Source organism: Thamnophis elegans, chromosome 15, assembly GCF_009769535.1.
Source record: "Thamnophis elegans isolate rThaEle1 chromosome 15, rThaEle1.pri, whole genome shotgun sequence".
In the NCBI taxonomy this organism is placed as follows: domain Eukaryota; kingdom Metazoa; phylum Chordata; class Lepidosauria; order Squamata; family Colubridae; genus Thamnophis; species Thamnophis elegans.
This window is the reverse complement of record NC_045555.1, coordinates 29,041,389-29,056,419: the sequence shown is the minus strand read 5'-3', so window position 1 is coordinate 29,056,419 and position 15,031 is coordinate 29,041,389. Positions and strand designations below refer to the sequence as shown.

General features: G+C 40.9%; 1 protein-coding gene across 1 annotated transcript in view; it reads right to left on the bottom strand.

Annotated features, from left to right (window-relative positions):
* CAMK2G (calcium/calmodulin dependent protein kinase II gamma) overlaps nucleotides 1-15,031 on the bottom strand; it is a 191,774-nt gene that overhangs the window by 92,851 nt on the left and 83,892 nt on the right. The window contains 1 exon segment of the mRNA XM_032231649.1: nucleotides 8,231-8,290. Within this exon segment, the coding sequence (XP_032087540.1) occupies nucleotides 8,231-8,290 (60 nt within the window).

The following is a 15,031-nucleotide window of genomic DNA, read 5'->3' as shown; positions in this document are numbered from 1 at the left end:
TGCATCACAGGCCTTGGTAATCGCCATGAAGGGAAGGGGAAGGAGACGACTATTTTGCCCTACAAATGCCTGGAACCATGACAACCGGGCCTTCTCTTCGGCAGCTGTGGGACCCTTCAAGGGCACCACTATTCAAGGCAGGAACCGGGAAAGCCTCAAGCGGTGTTTGTTATAAAGAGAAATTAAATAGATGCTCTTGTGCCTTCTGTGCAATGGCTGGTTCACACGGGAAAAACTGAGTGGCGCATGCAGAAGGCAGGAGGCATAGAGGCTGGCTTAGCAGAGAGCAAGCTGGGTGATGGAGAAGCTGAAGAGAGATAGCTGTAGAATTATTAGAATTGTATTTTTCAAGCTGTTCTTAAAGTAATCCGTTCCTCACTTCATTTTAAATGCAACTTAAAAATTACTGTCTGCAAATTTCAAGGTTAGGAAATGCATTTTGCTTTGTGAATTTCTTTTCCAGTGTATATTCTGAACCGGAGTTACGATTTGGCTGCTTGGCCCCCTTGTTCATTGAAAGCAGGTAGGTACTTTAGGTCACAGAGCCAGTTGCTGTTCATCTACTCTAAACAATGCTGTTCCATCGACTCTACCAAATTGGAAAAATGACAAAGTTCAGTGGTAAAACACAGGCTTTACCTATAAAGAGGCCCCAGTTTTAGTCCTGAGTACCTTTCATCCTTGGTAGAACAACAGCAAAAATCCCTGGGGAAGCTCTGCCAGTGTAAAACAGCTGTTTACATTATTCAGCCTACAGCTATAAGCCCACAGGCAGACTTGCAGAAGGAAGATCGCACGACGGATAGAAACACATCGTCTTCTCATCCAAGCTCAAAATCGGATGGCCCTGATTTTGATATCTTGGAATTTGTGACCCCCTTTTTGTGGGTCGAGATTTCAACCCCCCCCCCCCAAAATACATGTCATATACAAGCACTAAAATCAGAAAAATAGAGTAAAACTATAAACTAAACCATCATTATCAACATTGCAAATACACAAACATTGTGCAGTTTGCTAACAATGCACCCCTTTCGCCCAATGATGCTAAGGAATCAATCCATAAATTATCCTTAGACACTAAATATTCTCGGATTCACTTTTTTATACCAATAAAATTCAGTTAAAATTCAAAATTCAATAAAAACTATACCCCTAGGACCGTTTCTGTGCCAGAGGTGGCACAGAAAGCCTTCTCTGTGGGTACACATGCCATCACCAGCTGCTCTTCGGGGTCTGGCGCACATGCACACGACGGAACCCAGAAGAGTAGCTGGCAACCGCATACATGCACACCAGCCAGCTGCTCTCTTCCAGGTTCTGGCACTCTGGCACCCTTTTTTGGCACTCAGTGCCAAAAAGGTTAACCATTACTGCCCTAGGTAATACATCTGTTCAACTTCCCCTGATGAAGTTTGACTAAGCTAATTCTTCCATGCCATTCTACATTAATGGTTGATTCACTGCTCTGCCATATTCTGCAGTAAATGAACTATGACTTGAAGGGCAACTATTAGGAAAAAGTTGCTCTATGTTAAGCTTTAGGTGCTAATAGCAGAATTAACACAGGGAAATAGCTTCTCTCTTTTTGAATATTCTTACAGCATAACTTAAAAGATTTTGGTTCAAAACTTGTTTAATGTATGAACATGACCATCACATATGGTTTGAGGTTTATTCGATTTATATTCCAGAGGGAAGGCGCTCCCACAGAGAAGGCTCTCCCCCTGGGGGTCACCAGTCGACACTGTCTGGCCGACGGCACCCTGAGGAGGCCAACTCTGTGGGATCGCACTGGACGATGGGAGGCTATCGATTCAACAGGTAGAAGGAGAACCACCGTAAAACAGTGCCCCCCCACTCCCAACCCCTTGAGTCGTCGCAGTAGGATACCATGGTCGATGGTATCGAAAGCTGCTGAGAGGTCTAATAGGACTAGGACAGAGGAACAGCCCCTATCCCGGGCCCACCAGAGATCATCGACCAATGCGACCAATGCCGTCTCTGTGCTGTATCCGGGCCTGAAACCCGACTAAAATGGATCCAGGTAGACAGCTTCATCCAGGGACTGGGGAAGCTGACGTGCTACCGCACTAAACAACAACCTTCGCTACAAAGCGAAGGTTGGAGACCGGACGATAGTTGGCTAAAGAAGCTGGGTCCAGGGAAGGCTTCTTAAGGAGGGGCCTCACCACCGCCTCCTTCAAGGTGGTGGGAAAGAACCCCTCTCTCAAAGAAGCGTTGGTAATCGCCTGGAGCCAGCCTCAAGTCACCTCCCGGGAAGCCGAGACTAACCAAGAGGGACACGGGTCCAGCACACAAGTAGCAGCACTGAATCTCCCCATAATCCTGTCCATGCCCTCGGGGGTCACAGGATCAAATTCATCCCAGATGGTCTCCACAAGATTCATCCCCGTCGACTTGCCGGAATCTACCCAGTCAGAGTCCAGGCCCGTCTTGCAGATACTGAATAAATTCTTCAGCCCTACCCTGCAAGGAGTCTTTCCCAGCTCCTTGGTTAAGTAAGGAGCGGGTCACCCTAAACAGGGCGGCTGGACAGTTATCTGCGGATGCGATAAGAGCGGGAAAATGTTGCCATTTTGCCGCTTTTATCGCCACTAAGTAAGATTTAATATGAATCCTTACTAGTGTTCGATCAGATATGGAAATATGTATCAAACTGGCTATAATTCCAAGTTCCCAGTTAAAAAACGAATATAGTTCACAATTTGACAAGTGTTAATGTAAGAAGGCATTCCAAGATGGGGTATATAACAAGCTTCATTACTAAATGCTACTTGTATACTTAGGAATTTCCATAGATAAAGAGCCATATATAATGGATCCATCAGCGCAACCTAAGCTGAACTTTCCTTTGTGAGCAAAATCAAGGGGAGTGGGGGAATGACACTGACACTCTAGTTCTTGAAGGAGAGAGGAAAAAATGGAAGAAAAAGGAGAACAAAAGGACAGCAAAGCCAAGGAATTGTCTTTTATGTGTGAATAAATAAACAGGAAACTATATAAATATAAATGTACAGGCAAAGTTTAGGTGGCATAAAAAGTAATACAACTGTTCCCAAATGGAATAGCACTGTAGAAGGTTTTCAGATGGTATCAGGTTATTTATTTGATTATACTCTGCCCTTACTTTGTACCACTTAAGGTGTTGTACATGCTCCCTCATTTATTTTCCCCACAACAGAAGTAACCCTGTTCCCTGTTGAGTTGGATTAGACTGAAAGTAAATGACCTGAAAATCTCCTTCAATCTGGACTCCTGCAACACATTTGCCAAGATGGATAACTGTCCCTCCTGACTGGGCAATGCCTTTATTTACAAATGGCCAACAACTGATCCAAAGAGGAAGAATTTGAGGAAAACTGTGTTGGGGCAATTAGAGGTCAGTTTAACTTAGGCAAGGTTAAGTCTAAAAAGGGCAAACGTTGTTTAAATCAACCCTTAATAAGACAAAGTCAACTCTACCATATGTTTTTCAGCCTATGAAGAAATGAAAACAACCACTTCTCTGCATTCAAACTCATTTCCCTACTTGAGAGGTCCTTGCTGCTCCCTGAGCTTGTTTTTTTTTCTCCAGATGTTTCTTTACCCAATCTAGGTAACATCAACACTGATGATGTTGCCTAGTTAGGATAATGAAATATTTGCAAGAAATCAACCAAGGTCAGAGAACACTAAGGATCCTCATTTCAACCCTTAGTTGCAAATATTCTTCTTTACTGATTCCCCTATTTTTTTCAATAGGTAGAGCCCCAGATCCATGCTACCTTATTCATCTAATGAAGGGTTGTCCAAATTTGGGGACTTTAAGACTTGTGGACTTCAACTCCCAGAATTCCCCAGCCAGCAATGCTGGGATGGGGAAATTCTGGGAATTGAAGTCCACAAGTCTTAAAGTTCCCAAGTTTGGACACCCCTGATCTAATGAAGAAGGTGAGGAGGGAAAAGGAGAAGAATAGAACAAGTTCTATGCAAAGGCAAGAAAAAACAGGAAAAAAAGACCAAGGAATTCACCAAGCCTGCTCTCTAAAACAAAAAGGGAAGAAAGGAAACACATCAAACAAGGTAAAATAAAGAAAGAGAGGCCAAGCAAATAACTGGAGCTGAAGAGAAACTTTAAATGCATCCACTGGGCTGACTGAATTGGAAAAAACTGGAGACCAGCACCAGAGGCATGGTTAAAGTTTCAATTCAGTCCTGGGCAGATTGGCTGAGTTTAACCCATGCTTGGATTCACCGAACAGCGCGCAGGAAAGGAACAAGTTCTATGCAAAGCTACATTAATCAGAATCTCTGCTTCTATTTCATGACTGATTGCTGAGGTGCCTTTTCTGTTAGCAAATGCTAACATGCAGGGAGTTAATGCTTCTAATTAATTTTGCGATATATCCTTGTGTAATTCACACCAAACAGCCTTTATTGTGGTTATTTTTAGCAAATTTTATTTGTTTTAATTGTAGGCTGGATCTGTCCTAAAGCATAGTCATACTGCACTCCTACAGAAGTCAATGAGATAAGTTAGTCATGACCTATCTATTTGATAATGCTGTGCTTTCATCCTATGTTGCTTTAAATGGGCCTAACAAATAAAATAATTTCCAGCAATTCTGTCTATCAAAACTAGAGAGAAACCAGGGCAAGACAAGCCAAATCATTATTTACTAAGGGCAGGAGTGAAGCATGGTAGCATATATTAATTTTTGTATTTTAGACACACAACCCAGCCTGTTCAAAGCATCCTTATTGTTGCACGCCTCCAGGGCACTGTCAACACACCAGCTGCACCAGAAGTCAGAAAAATACTTATTAAGCAGATCTCATGTGCCCAGCACCTCTTTGGAAGAGGTTCTGGAACCTCAAGAAGCCGGAGATTCTCAAACAGGGCCCAGTTCCTCAAGAGGAACATTTCTGGACTAGCCTTCTTCTCAGAATGTGATCCAGGCAAGTCTCTGTCCAGCTGCTACGAATAGGCAAAAGCAGCTGCCTAATGCGGAAAGGTTCATATGTGAAACCAAGGGCTCTGATGCATAATTATCTACCTGCCACCCAAGATCCTCTTGATGAGTAAGAGTAGTTTTCCAGGCAGCTGCACTTGAATTTTTGTTATGTCTCCAAGAGCTTGGAAATGTCTTCCAAAATGCTGGACAGGTTGTTGGAATTCCATTTCTGGATTCTAAGTAATTCTAAGATACTTTGGGGTAGGTGGGAAACATAGAACTAAGAGCTGCCTTTTTCTACACCTGCTTTCCATGGCCACCATTTGTTGGCAAGGGAACACAGTGCAATGTATCTGAACACTGGGAAAATGGATGATATTTTGAAGAAGACTAAAGATCCAGGAGCAGAACAAAGCTACTGCTTTAGTGACCACCCTGTTTTTCTGTTCAAATTACAAATTAGGAATAGGTATAACCCAAATTGTTGACTCAGAGATACTATACAATCATGATAATTGTTCCTCTAAAGCAAACCCAAATTAAAGTTTCTTTCTCTTTCAATGTTCTCCTCCTTCCAATCACTGAACTACGAGAAGGATGTGAGAGTGAATGGGGGATTCCATAGGTTTTCAAGAATAAATAACAGTCCTCCTGCTGTTTGCTAAAGTTAATTATTTCACTGGGACAAATTCTACTCTTCCTCCTCCTTGGTTAAAATGAAAAGTGTCACCATGATTTGACTCCATGTTTTCATTGGTACTTTGTTATATCCCTCCAATGGGTTATTATCAGGTTCCCTGTTACTCTAAAGGAGAGAAAATAAATCTGTTACACAAGATGAAAAATATGGAAATAGAGAACTAGTTGGAAATGTACTCCGACAAGAGGAATCTCAATAAATACATTTTACCAGTACTTCTGATTCAGAAGCCATTGGTCCAAGAATTAGGAAGCTTGTAGCTTAGATGCTTGCTTAAAAGCATTTTGATCTGAATGCAAAAGAAAGAATAATCCAAGAGTTCTGGGAAAGCAAGTCATATCAAATAAGCAAGTCTCTGCTAAAAAGAATTGCACTAAATATCCATAGTTCTGAACCTCAAAGTTGGTTCACTAAAGCAAGTCTTTTACAGTGTACATCCTTGAAGAGGAATAACATTTCTTAAGAGACATGATAAATCTGACAAACACAGACTGTCCATCTTGCAAAGCTGTATACATGAGCAAGATATTTGCTAAATTACAGATAATAGGCAATTCTCTTCTAGCCTTTCATGTTCTTATGCAACTGCTTGTTTTATTTTGAAAGGAATTTGAGATGACTTACAAAATAATGCAGTTAAGATTGGAATAGGCAATTTGTAGTCTTCAGTCTAATTCCAAAATTCTTTGGTAGTAGGTAAGTTCCAATTTCTAATTAGCATTTTCCTGTGGTCTGCTATCTGTTGACATGACAAGAAAAAGTGCCGAGACAATGGTTTATATTACCACATTTTGCTTCAGCTCCCTATTCCATACAGCTACCAACTCCTGAAGGTAACAGAACATGGCTCCTGTCAGAAAAACAGTTGTCTACTGGGACAATACAAAATATTCCTGCCCAGAATGTGCTGACACCAACCCTGGCCATTCTGAGCTGAGAACAACTTATTCCATCATCAGGACATTCCATCTTAGATTTCGTTTCTTTCCTTTCGTAACCTCTGCCTTCTGACAGAGACAGGCAAGCTGGGAAATTATCCTCAGTCCTACTGGCAGGTCAAACATTGCTAAGTACACTTGTAAGTTACATTTCCCAGAACTCTGGCAACTACCTGTCCTGTGTGCCAGGGACCACAGAAGGACAGGGAGGCAAAGTATGACAGAGTTGAAAGAGGCATTCAAGGTCTTCTAGTCCAACCTCCTGCTCAGAGCATGAATCCTCATCCTATCCCAATGTAACTGAAATAGCAAGACACAGAATGAGGTAACAACATGAAAGGAAGAATAATCAAAAGTCCTTGGTATTTTTTGTTCAAGCTGACCTGTTTAGCTGTAATCTAGATCAGGGGTCTCCAACCTTGGCAACTTTTAAGACTTGTGGACTTCAACTCCCAGAGTTCCTCAGCCAGCAAAGGTTAAACTCTGGGAGTTGAAGTCCACAAGTCTTAAAGACGCCAAGTTTGGAGACTCCTGATCTGGAGGGTAAGCAACTGTGTCCTTTTATAAACACACCAATCTTAAATTTATGGTAATTCTGCCCCATTTTTAAGTTGGGGACAATTCTTTTGGGCATTTCAAGAATTATTTCTAAACTGGATCCCAATGTGCCCAGTGCAACATTTCTGAAATCTTATTTCAACAAAACTTAGAAGGAAATATTTCTAAATTAGATGGGACAGGAGAGCAAATACACCAAATACAGATTCTCTGATCTTGGAAGTTGCAAGCAAAATTCTTTGCAATAAAAGAGAAAGGGAAAAACAGTGGACAAAGAATTAAAACACCATCCTGGAATAGTGGCAGCCTTTAGATACCTAGGTTTTTTAAATGCAGAACAGATTCAAGCACAATGGCTGTGGATCTATCAACAGCTCTGAAGCACAACTGAATCAAATCACCACCCAGACAGTAATCTTCCTTTAAAGATCAGACACTGAAATACAAAAAATCACACAACCATCTTTTTTCTCTGGTGAGCTTCCAGAAGAAATGTTGTTTGTTCTAAGGAAGAGAAGCATGAACTACAGGGATGCTTAATCTGACCTAGAAAAGCACTTTTTCTATATCTAACATAGCTTTCATTACAATGGAAGAAGAAGGAAAGGCAAACAAAGGCAGTGACAAGCCAAATGGATTGTCCAGCAAGGTGCACAGAATGTCAAGCAATTATGTGACCCAACATCGAAAGAGGACCATTCTGAAGTGGTTTGACCTCAAAACTTGAAACCATTTTAAGGTTGGACCCATTCCAAAAGACTTCTTTTCTGAGATTGGATAGGTCCCTTTCAAGGTTAGAACAGAACATTCTAGCAACACGTCTTTTTTTCCCATGGGAAAAGTAGAATAGAGGGAGGAACAATGGTGCAGTCATTTTCTTGGGTGAAAGATCTGTCTATGCAGAGGACAGATGGAAATGCCTCATACCCAAAGGCAAGTTTTCTGAGGGGTTCCTTCAGCACAAAGCACACCCGCACACACCCTATCTATCCAAAATGGTTGCCATAGTTCTGGCTGACCACTCTCACGAGAGAAGAAGACCATTTCCTTTGAAGGTCTGTTGCGATGGCACTTACCAATATTCGGGTGTTTTAATAACCGGCAGATTCGAGCTTCTCGCTCTAGTTTCTGATGATCTGGAAAAAGAAAAAGAAAACAGGAAAATGTATTAATGACTTCTGCTTTCTGCCTATGCTCAAAGTTAAAACAGAAATCAGACCCCGACTGCCAATAAAAAAAGCAGCAGATGCATGAGAGTTTCTCCCAGAATCTGCAAACATCCTAAAAAAGGCAATCTTTCTATAGTAAATACTTCATAGGTGAAGTATTCCAAAAAATAAATGATTTATATGATCTTTTTGATTTAAATATGCTCCAGTTTAAGTTTCTTTTTCAGTCTTTAGAGAATATTTTCTGCTTACTGACCAGCTTGAATTCTTTTAATTCTAGAAGAGATATTTAAATTCAAGGTAGAAAAGAAATGGGGTGGGTGGGTGGGTGGGGTGACGTCACTCCCCTGGGCTTATTAATTTGCTGGGATTTGAAAGTGCTAAACAGCTGGGACTTAGCTTTAGGCACCTGTAGGAAAGTTAGTGAACACCTGCCTTTTGCCTCGCTCCCACCATCTACCTTTCCCATGGCCCAGTGCTAAAATGCTACCCGGGACTTCACCTATTCCCTTTTTCATGCCCTCTGTGTGGCAAATGATGGGCAGATTCCAGAAGTTGCCACTGAAGGCAAAACTGCTCTTGCGAGATCCACAGTCCATGTTCTGCTATGATGTTCTTCTCCAGTATAGTTATTATGCCTTCACAACCCAATGTCAAAGTCAGACTTTTGGTACAGGTTTCACTTCCATTTGATTTTGTTCTGTAGTCACTGATCTGTATAACTTGTAAGTTATACTTTCCAGTCCAAAAGCAAACAACCTACCTACAAAAATAGTCCAACTCAGTTATGGAAGCAGCTATTGCCTTCTGCAGCAGTTAACCCTGTTCTTGCTATTATGTAATAAGAAAAACCATAGCTTATTTTTGATTCAAATTTAGCTTAATGCCAACTCACTGTTTTTAGTTTTGTGCAGAATCTGCAGTATCCAGATGAAAATAAATAAGAGCCTATCATGACAACATGCATAAGCCCTTGCCGTTTTTAAAGTGTGCTCTCATTAATCCCTTTGGCAACTCCGGGAACAGGACAGCCTGAGATTTTCATGGATGTCATGGTCAAGCTAGGACTGGAATTTGGATGCCCCTTGTTGAAGATACATATAGAAAAATTATGGTCAACCCCACATCGATCAAGTTACTGATCAAGTTTTTAGTATGAGGCCTGAAACAGGCTTTGGAAAACTTTGATCAGCCTGAGAAAACACCACAGGAGGAGTCTAACAAAAGTCCTTTCTTCCTTGGTGAGTTTGAGCCAGAGGTGGGTTCCTACCAGTTCGCACCTATTCGGTAGAACCTGTTCGTCAAATCTACTGAACCGGTTAGAAGAGGTTCCACTAGTGGACCCGGAAAGCAGACCACACCTACAAAAGAGGTTCCAAAATTTTTTGAAACCCACCACTGGTCCTTGGATATGATTATTCTACACTCTCATGCTCATATTTATAAAACTCAGTGCCTCTGTGAAAGGTCAGGATGACTACTGAGTTTGTGGTGCAATCAGAACATTGTGTGTGTTGAAGTTGTTTTAACGCAAACCAAAGATGCCTTTTAAAAAACAAGTTTACATCATATTCTTATGGATGTCAGTGCTGTGTGTGAAGTAATTTAAGGTGGTTCTGACAAGTGTTGTCGGCATCTTCATATCTGGTCACATGGGCAGCAAGCTACTCCCATCCGGTCACATGGGCGGCAAGCCACTCCCACAAAGGAGGCCACACCCACAGAGTAGGTTCGAACAATTTTTGAAATTCACCACTGGTTTGAGCTCACTGTCAGGTTTCTGAAAGATGCCCTAATTGAATGTCAACTCATAAAGTTGCCACTCACCTCATCAGCTGCATAGGGTGGCTGGATGGATGCTTAAGTGTTTAAATGGGGATGAATGAGGAAAGGGAACACAGGTTGGTTATGCAGATACAGGCTACACATGACACAGAGTACTAGCATCTTCAGCAGTTAACAAGTGTAGTGGTTTAAAAATTCATTGTATTCGCTGAGACCTTTTGAGTTGCCTCAAAACTTTATGTCTATGGCTTCAGCAATGCTTTGCTTGGTGGGACAGTTAAAGTCACATTTTTTCTAGAACAGACACTTTGAAGTCAGCCACAGAGTGGCCAGGGAGGTTGAAATGCAAGTACAGATTTTAGAAGATTCATTCGGAAGAATAAAAGCAGAAGTTAAAGGGTTTGGTTACCAGGTTTTCAGACTGTGGATAGTCCTCGACTTGTGACCACAATTGAGCCCCAAAATTCCATGTTAAGCAAGACACTTGTTATGTATGCTTTGCCTCTTTATTACCACAGTTATAACAGTTAGACTTATATACCGCTTCATAGGGCTTTCAGCCCTCTCTAAGCGGTTTACAGAGTCAGCATATTGCCCCCACAGTCTGGGTCCTCATTTTACCCACCTCGGAAGGATGGAAGGCTGAGTCAACCTTTGAGCCGGTGAGGTTTGAACCGCCGAACTGTAGCTTAGCAGTCAGCTGAAATGGCCTGCAGTACTGCACTCTAACCACTGCGTCACCTCGGCTCTTGTTAAGTGAATCCCTGTCATTAAGTTAGTAAAATGGTTGTTAACTAAATCTGGCTTCCCCATTGACTTTGTTTGCCAGAAGTTCAAATGGTGGTCACATGGCCCCAGGACAATGCAACCATCAGAAATACATTCCAGTTGCCAGGACTCCAAATTTTGATCACACTACCCTGGGCACGCTGCAACTCTTGTAGGTGAGAAAATTGTCATAAGTCACTTTTTTTTTCAGTGCTGTTGTTACTTCAAATCAGTAGTGGAATTCATCCAGTTCGCACCTATTTGGGAGAACCGGTTGTTAACTTTCTAAGCAGTCCGGAGAACCGGTTTTGAAAGAAATCTCCTTTTGTTTTCTTCCACTTTACAGGGCTAATCCTGTAAGGAAGGCAGGAAGGAAACTCTGGCGTTGTTTCTAGCCTGATCTTTATTGCCCTGCTTACAGAAACCGCCTCTCCGGTTAACCCTTATCACATTGTCACAGCTAAGGTGACGTGCCCATCGACTTGAGTGACATTGAGTTGGCCATGCCCACCCAGTCACATCACCACTGAGCCCCGCCTATCCGGCTGGTCATTAGGGCAAAGAACCAGTTGTTAAATTATTTGAATCCCACCACTACTTCAAATGATCACTAAATGAACGATTGTAAGTCAAGGACTATCTGTAATAATCAGAAGCCAAAGATGTTAACAAAAATATGAAATTATAAGTTCAAATAAACTGATGGGAAAAAAACTGGTTTTAAGATTGGGAAAAAAGTAAATTCCTGGGTATTATTATGACAAATATAAGTCGTCTGCTATTTGAAAATAATCATGTGAAGACATTAGAATGAAATTAAGAAGGACATAATAAAGAAGGAGAAATTAAAACTGTCACTTTGGGGAGAATGCTTTGCCAAGAATGATGCTTCTATTTCAGATAGTAATGTTTTGACATCTGTTTACCATTTAAACAATGGCAGAAAGATACATCTAAATTCCTATAGCAAGGGAGGGAAATCATAAGTCACATATGAAGTGCTATAAAGGAAAGAGGAGGATTGGATTTACCACATTTGAAATTGCATTTTGCTGCTTGTTTGACTTTTGGTTTCTTGGTCACGGCCTGACATGGTATTGGACCTGGGTACTTGAGAGACCGCCTCCTGCCAATTACCTCTCTACGACCAATTAGATCCCACAGATTAGGCCTCCTCCGAATACCATCCGCTAGCCAATGTCGACTGTTGACCCCTCGGGGGAGGGCCTTCTCTGTGGCTGCTCCAGCCCTCTGGAACGATCTCCCCGTGGAGATTTGGACCCTCACCACCTTTCAGGCTTTCCGCAAAGCTATCAAGACCTGGCTGTTTCGGCAGGCCTGGGGCTGATGAGTTCCCAGCCCCACTTGAATTGTTGCGACTGTTGCGTTGTTTTTAATCTGTTTTTTGTATTTGTTTTTGTCTTTGTTTGTTGTTGTATTCCCCTCCCCCACCTTGTTTGTTAGCCACCCTGAGTCCCTCGGGAATAGGGCGGCATACAAGTGTAATAAACATTTAAACATTTAAATGGCATGGATATTTATGGTACGATAAAGTTAATTTGGATTTTAAAAATGATTTTATTAGACATGCCATATTGAGGATATGGAATAGATATAAACCCAGGGTTATGCACAAAACACCAGTATAGATCTCAGCTCAAGAAGCATATTATAGAATAGAAACAGCAGACAAGGATAAATGGTTGACATATCAGAAATTATTGGAAAGCCATCAAGGGGAATTTAAAACTAAATCGAGAAAGCAATTAATAGCAGAAGAATATAATTGTCAATGGCTTTCCCATTTACATTTATCAGAAAGATTAAAATGAACCAAAAGATTTATGGTGCAGAGCAAAGTAAGACAGGATTTAAAGTAAGACAGTACAAGTGTGCATTGATGATGAACGTATAATTACTAAAATGTATAAAGAGATGTAGATGAAAATGTATAATAGGGAGCCTGTTTGGTTTAACGGTTAAGGTAGAGGCCTAGAAACCAGGAGACTGTGGGTTTTGGTCTGAGTGACTTTGAGTCAGTCCCTCTCTCTCAGCCCAACTTACCTTACAGGGTTGTTGTGAGGGAAATAAGAAGAGAAAGGCGTATTAGGTATATTAGCATTTTGAATTTTTATCAAAATAATAAAGGTGGGAAATAAATAAGTAAACCTTTGCTGAAATTTGAAACAGGAAGAAGTTAAAGAATGTGGGCTAAGAAGTTTGGCTATAACATACAGATGGACCAATGGGAAAGTATGTGATGAAAAGGGTTGAAATTTACACTATGTTATTCTTAAAGATATTTTTAATGATGTATTTGTTGGTTTATAATGGCAGAAAAATTATATAGAATGTATAAATGGAAATGTAAACAACATGAAGGGATATTTTATCGTGCTTGGTGGACTTGTAATAAAGCTTTTTAAAAAGTATTCAAATACACACTTTGATACAGAGGATTTTAAAGGTTAATATTCAACTGAAGTCAGAACTTTTCCTTTTAGGACTAATGGATAAACAGAAAAAACATGGAAGATTATTTCAATATATGATTACTGCAGCAAGATTATTATATGCACAGAGATGGAAAGTTTTGGCAGACCCAGTATGGAAGAATGGTTGGTAAAATTGCTGAGGTGGCTAAATTAACTTCCTTCATTGGAGAAAAGATACCATCTACATTTATTGGTGACTGGATATTAGATTAGAAAGAAATTATGATGCAACTTTAGAGAGTGGAGTTCAAATATAGTTGCACTTATAACTTCTCTGAAGAATATCGAAGCCATTTCTTTATATCTTTTTTGTTTTCTATTTTGCCTCAATTTGTTTTCTTTTCTTGCACTTTCTGCTCTTTGCTTTCTTTTTCTTCCTTACTTTATATTAGTCTTTATTAGTTGTTAACTTCTTTAAAATCTGTGCATATATATGCATGTGTGCATATGGGTGTGGGGCATCGCTGGCAGATGATGGAAGAAAGATATATGAGAAAGAGAGCGTGTGAAGGTTCCTCTAATTTTTACTGTGTACTTGTTGGGGCTTGTGCTGGTGCTGTTTGTGTAAAATGTAGGGGCAAAGTAGGCATTTGAGTTGGTTGAAAACTGCCTTGAGTATTGACACCTGGTACTTGACTTGCAACAGATGTTAAAAAGGCATCACTTCTGAATGTGATGGGACAAAGATGACAGAAGTTTTTAAAAGATGAATGTTTTACTGAGTCACCCTTTCTGACAAAATGGATCAAGATAAGCTAAGTGCTGACCCTCACTCTCTTAAACAAAACAGGTATCCCTTTGTTTGTTCTCAAAGGGAAAGTATACTCCGTTCTGGAAAACATTTCACAGGGAAAAGCTTGCATCCTTTCTCCAGTTAGATATACAGTACAAATACTTGTCAGGATAATCCCAATGACTCCCAAAGCTATAATCTACTTCTCACTGAGAAGATAAGCTTGTATTTGGACTACATTACTTCAGAAGACCAGACATTAGATGATGTGAAAAACCTCAGCCTCTCACCCTACCCTGCCCTGCCCTGCATCTGATAGAAAGCTGCTTTTGCTGTGCCTGATAACATTAGTTTGAACTGCTTTAAGGCAACATTTAATTCCAAGCACTTTGTATTATCTCCAGCCATTGCAATCCCGTTTCAGACCTGGATTTTGATACCAGCAACTATGGCTTCCTTCTGGACATGCTCTGAGAGTCGAGTCTCACACTGGAGAGATCCAAAAGGTGTTGCCTACAGAATTTTGATTAGCTTTCTTAAAGTGTCCAAGCACATGAGAGTCTAAAATTTCATTTATCTTCTTTTCCAAAGGCATTGGGGGCAACATTCAGAATTTTGGTATGAAATGTCATAATACCCATTTCCGCCTTTTCCATTGCTGCTCAAAGTATGACTGTTCAGATGGGCTGTCACAGAAATCTGGTAAAGGTTCCTCTCACAAATAAGTGCTAATCATTCCCGACTCTAGGGGGCGGTGCTCACCTCAGTTTCAAAGCCAAAGAGCCAGCGCTGTCTGAAGACGTCTCTATGGTCATGTGGCTGGCATGACTAAACGTCGAAGGTGCACAGGACCTTGTTACCTTCCCACCAAAGGTGGTTCCTATTTTTCTACTTGCATTTTTACGTGCTTTTGAACTGCTAGGTTGG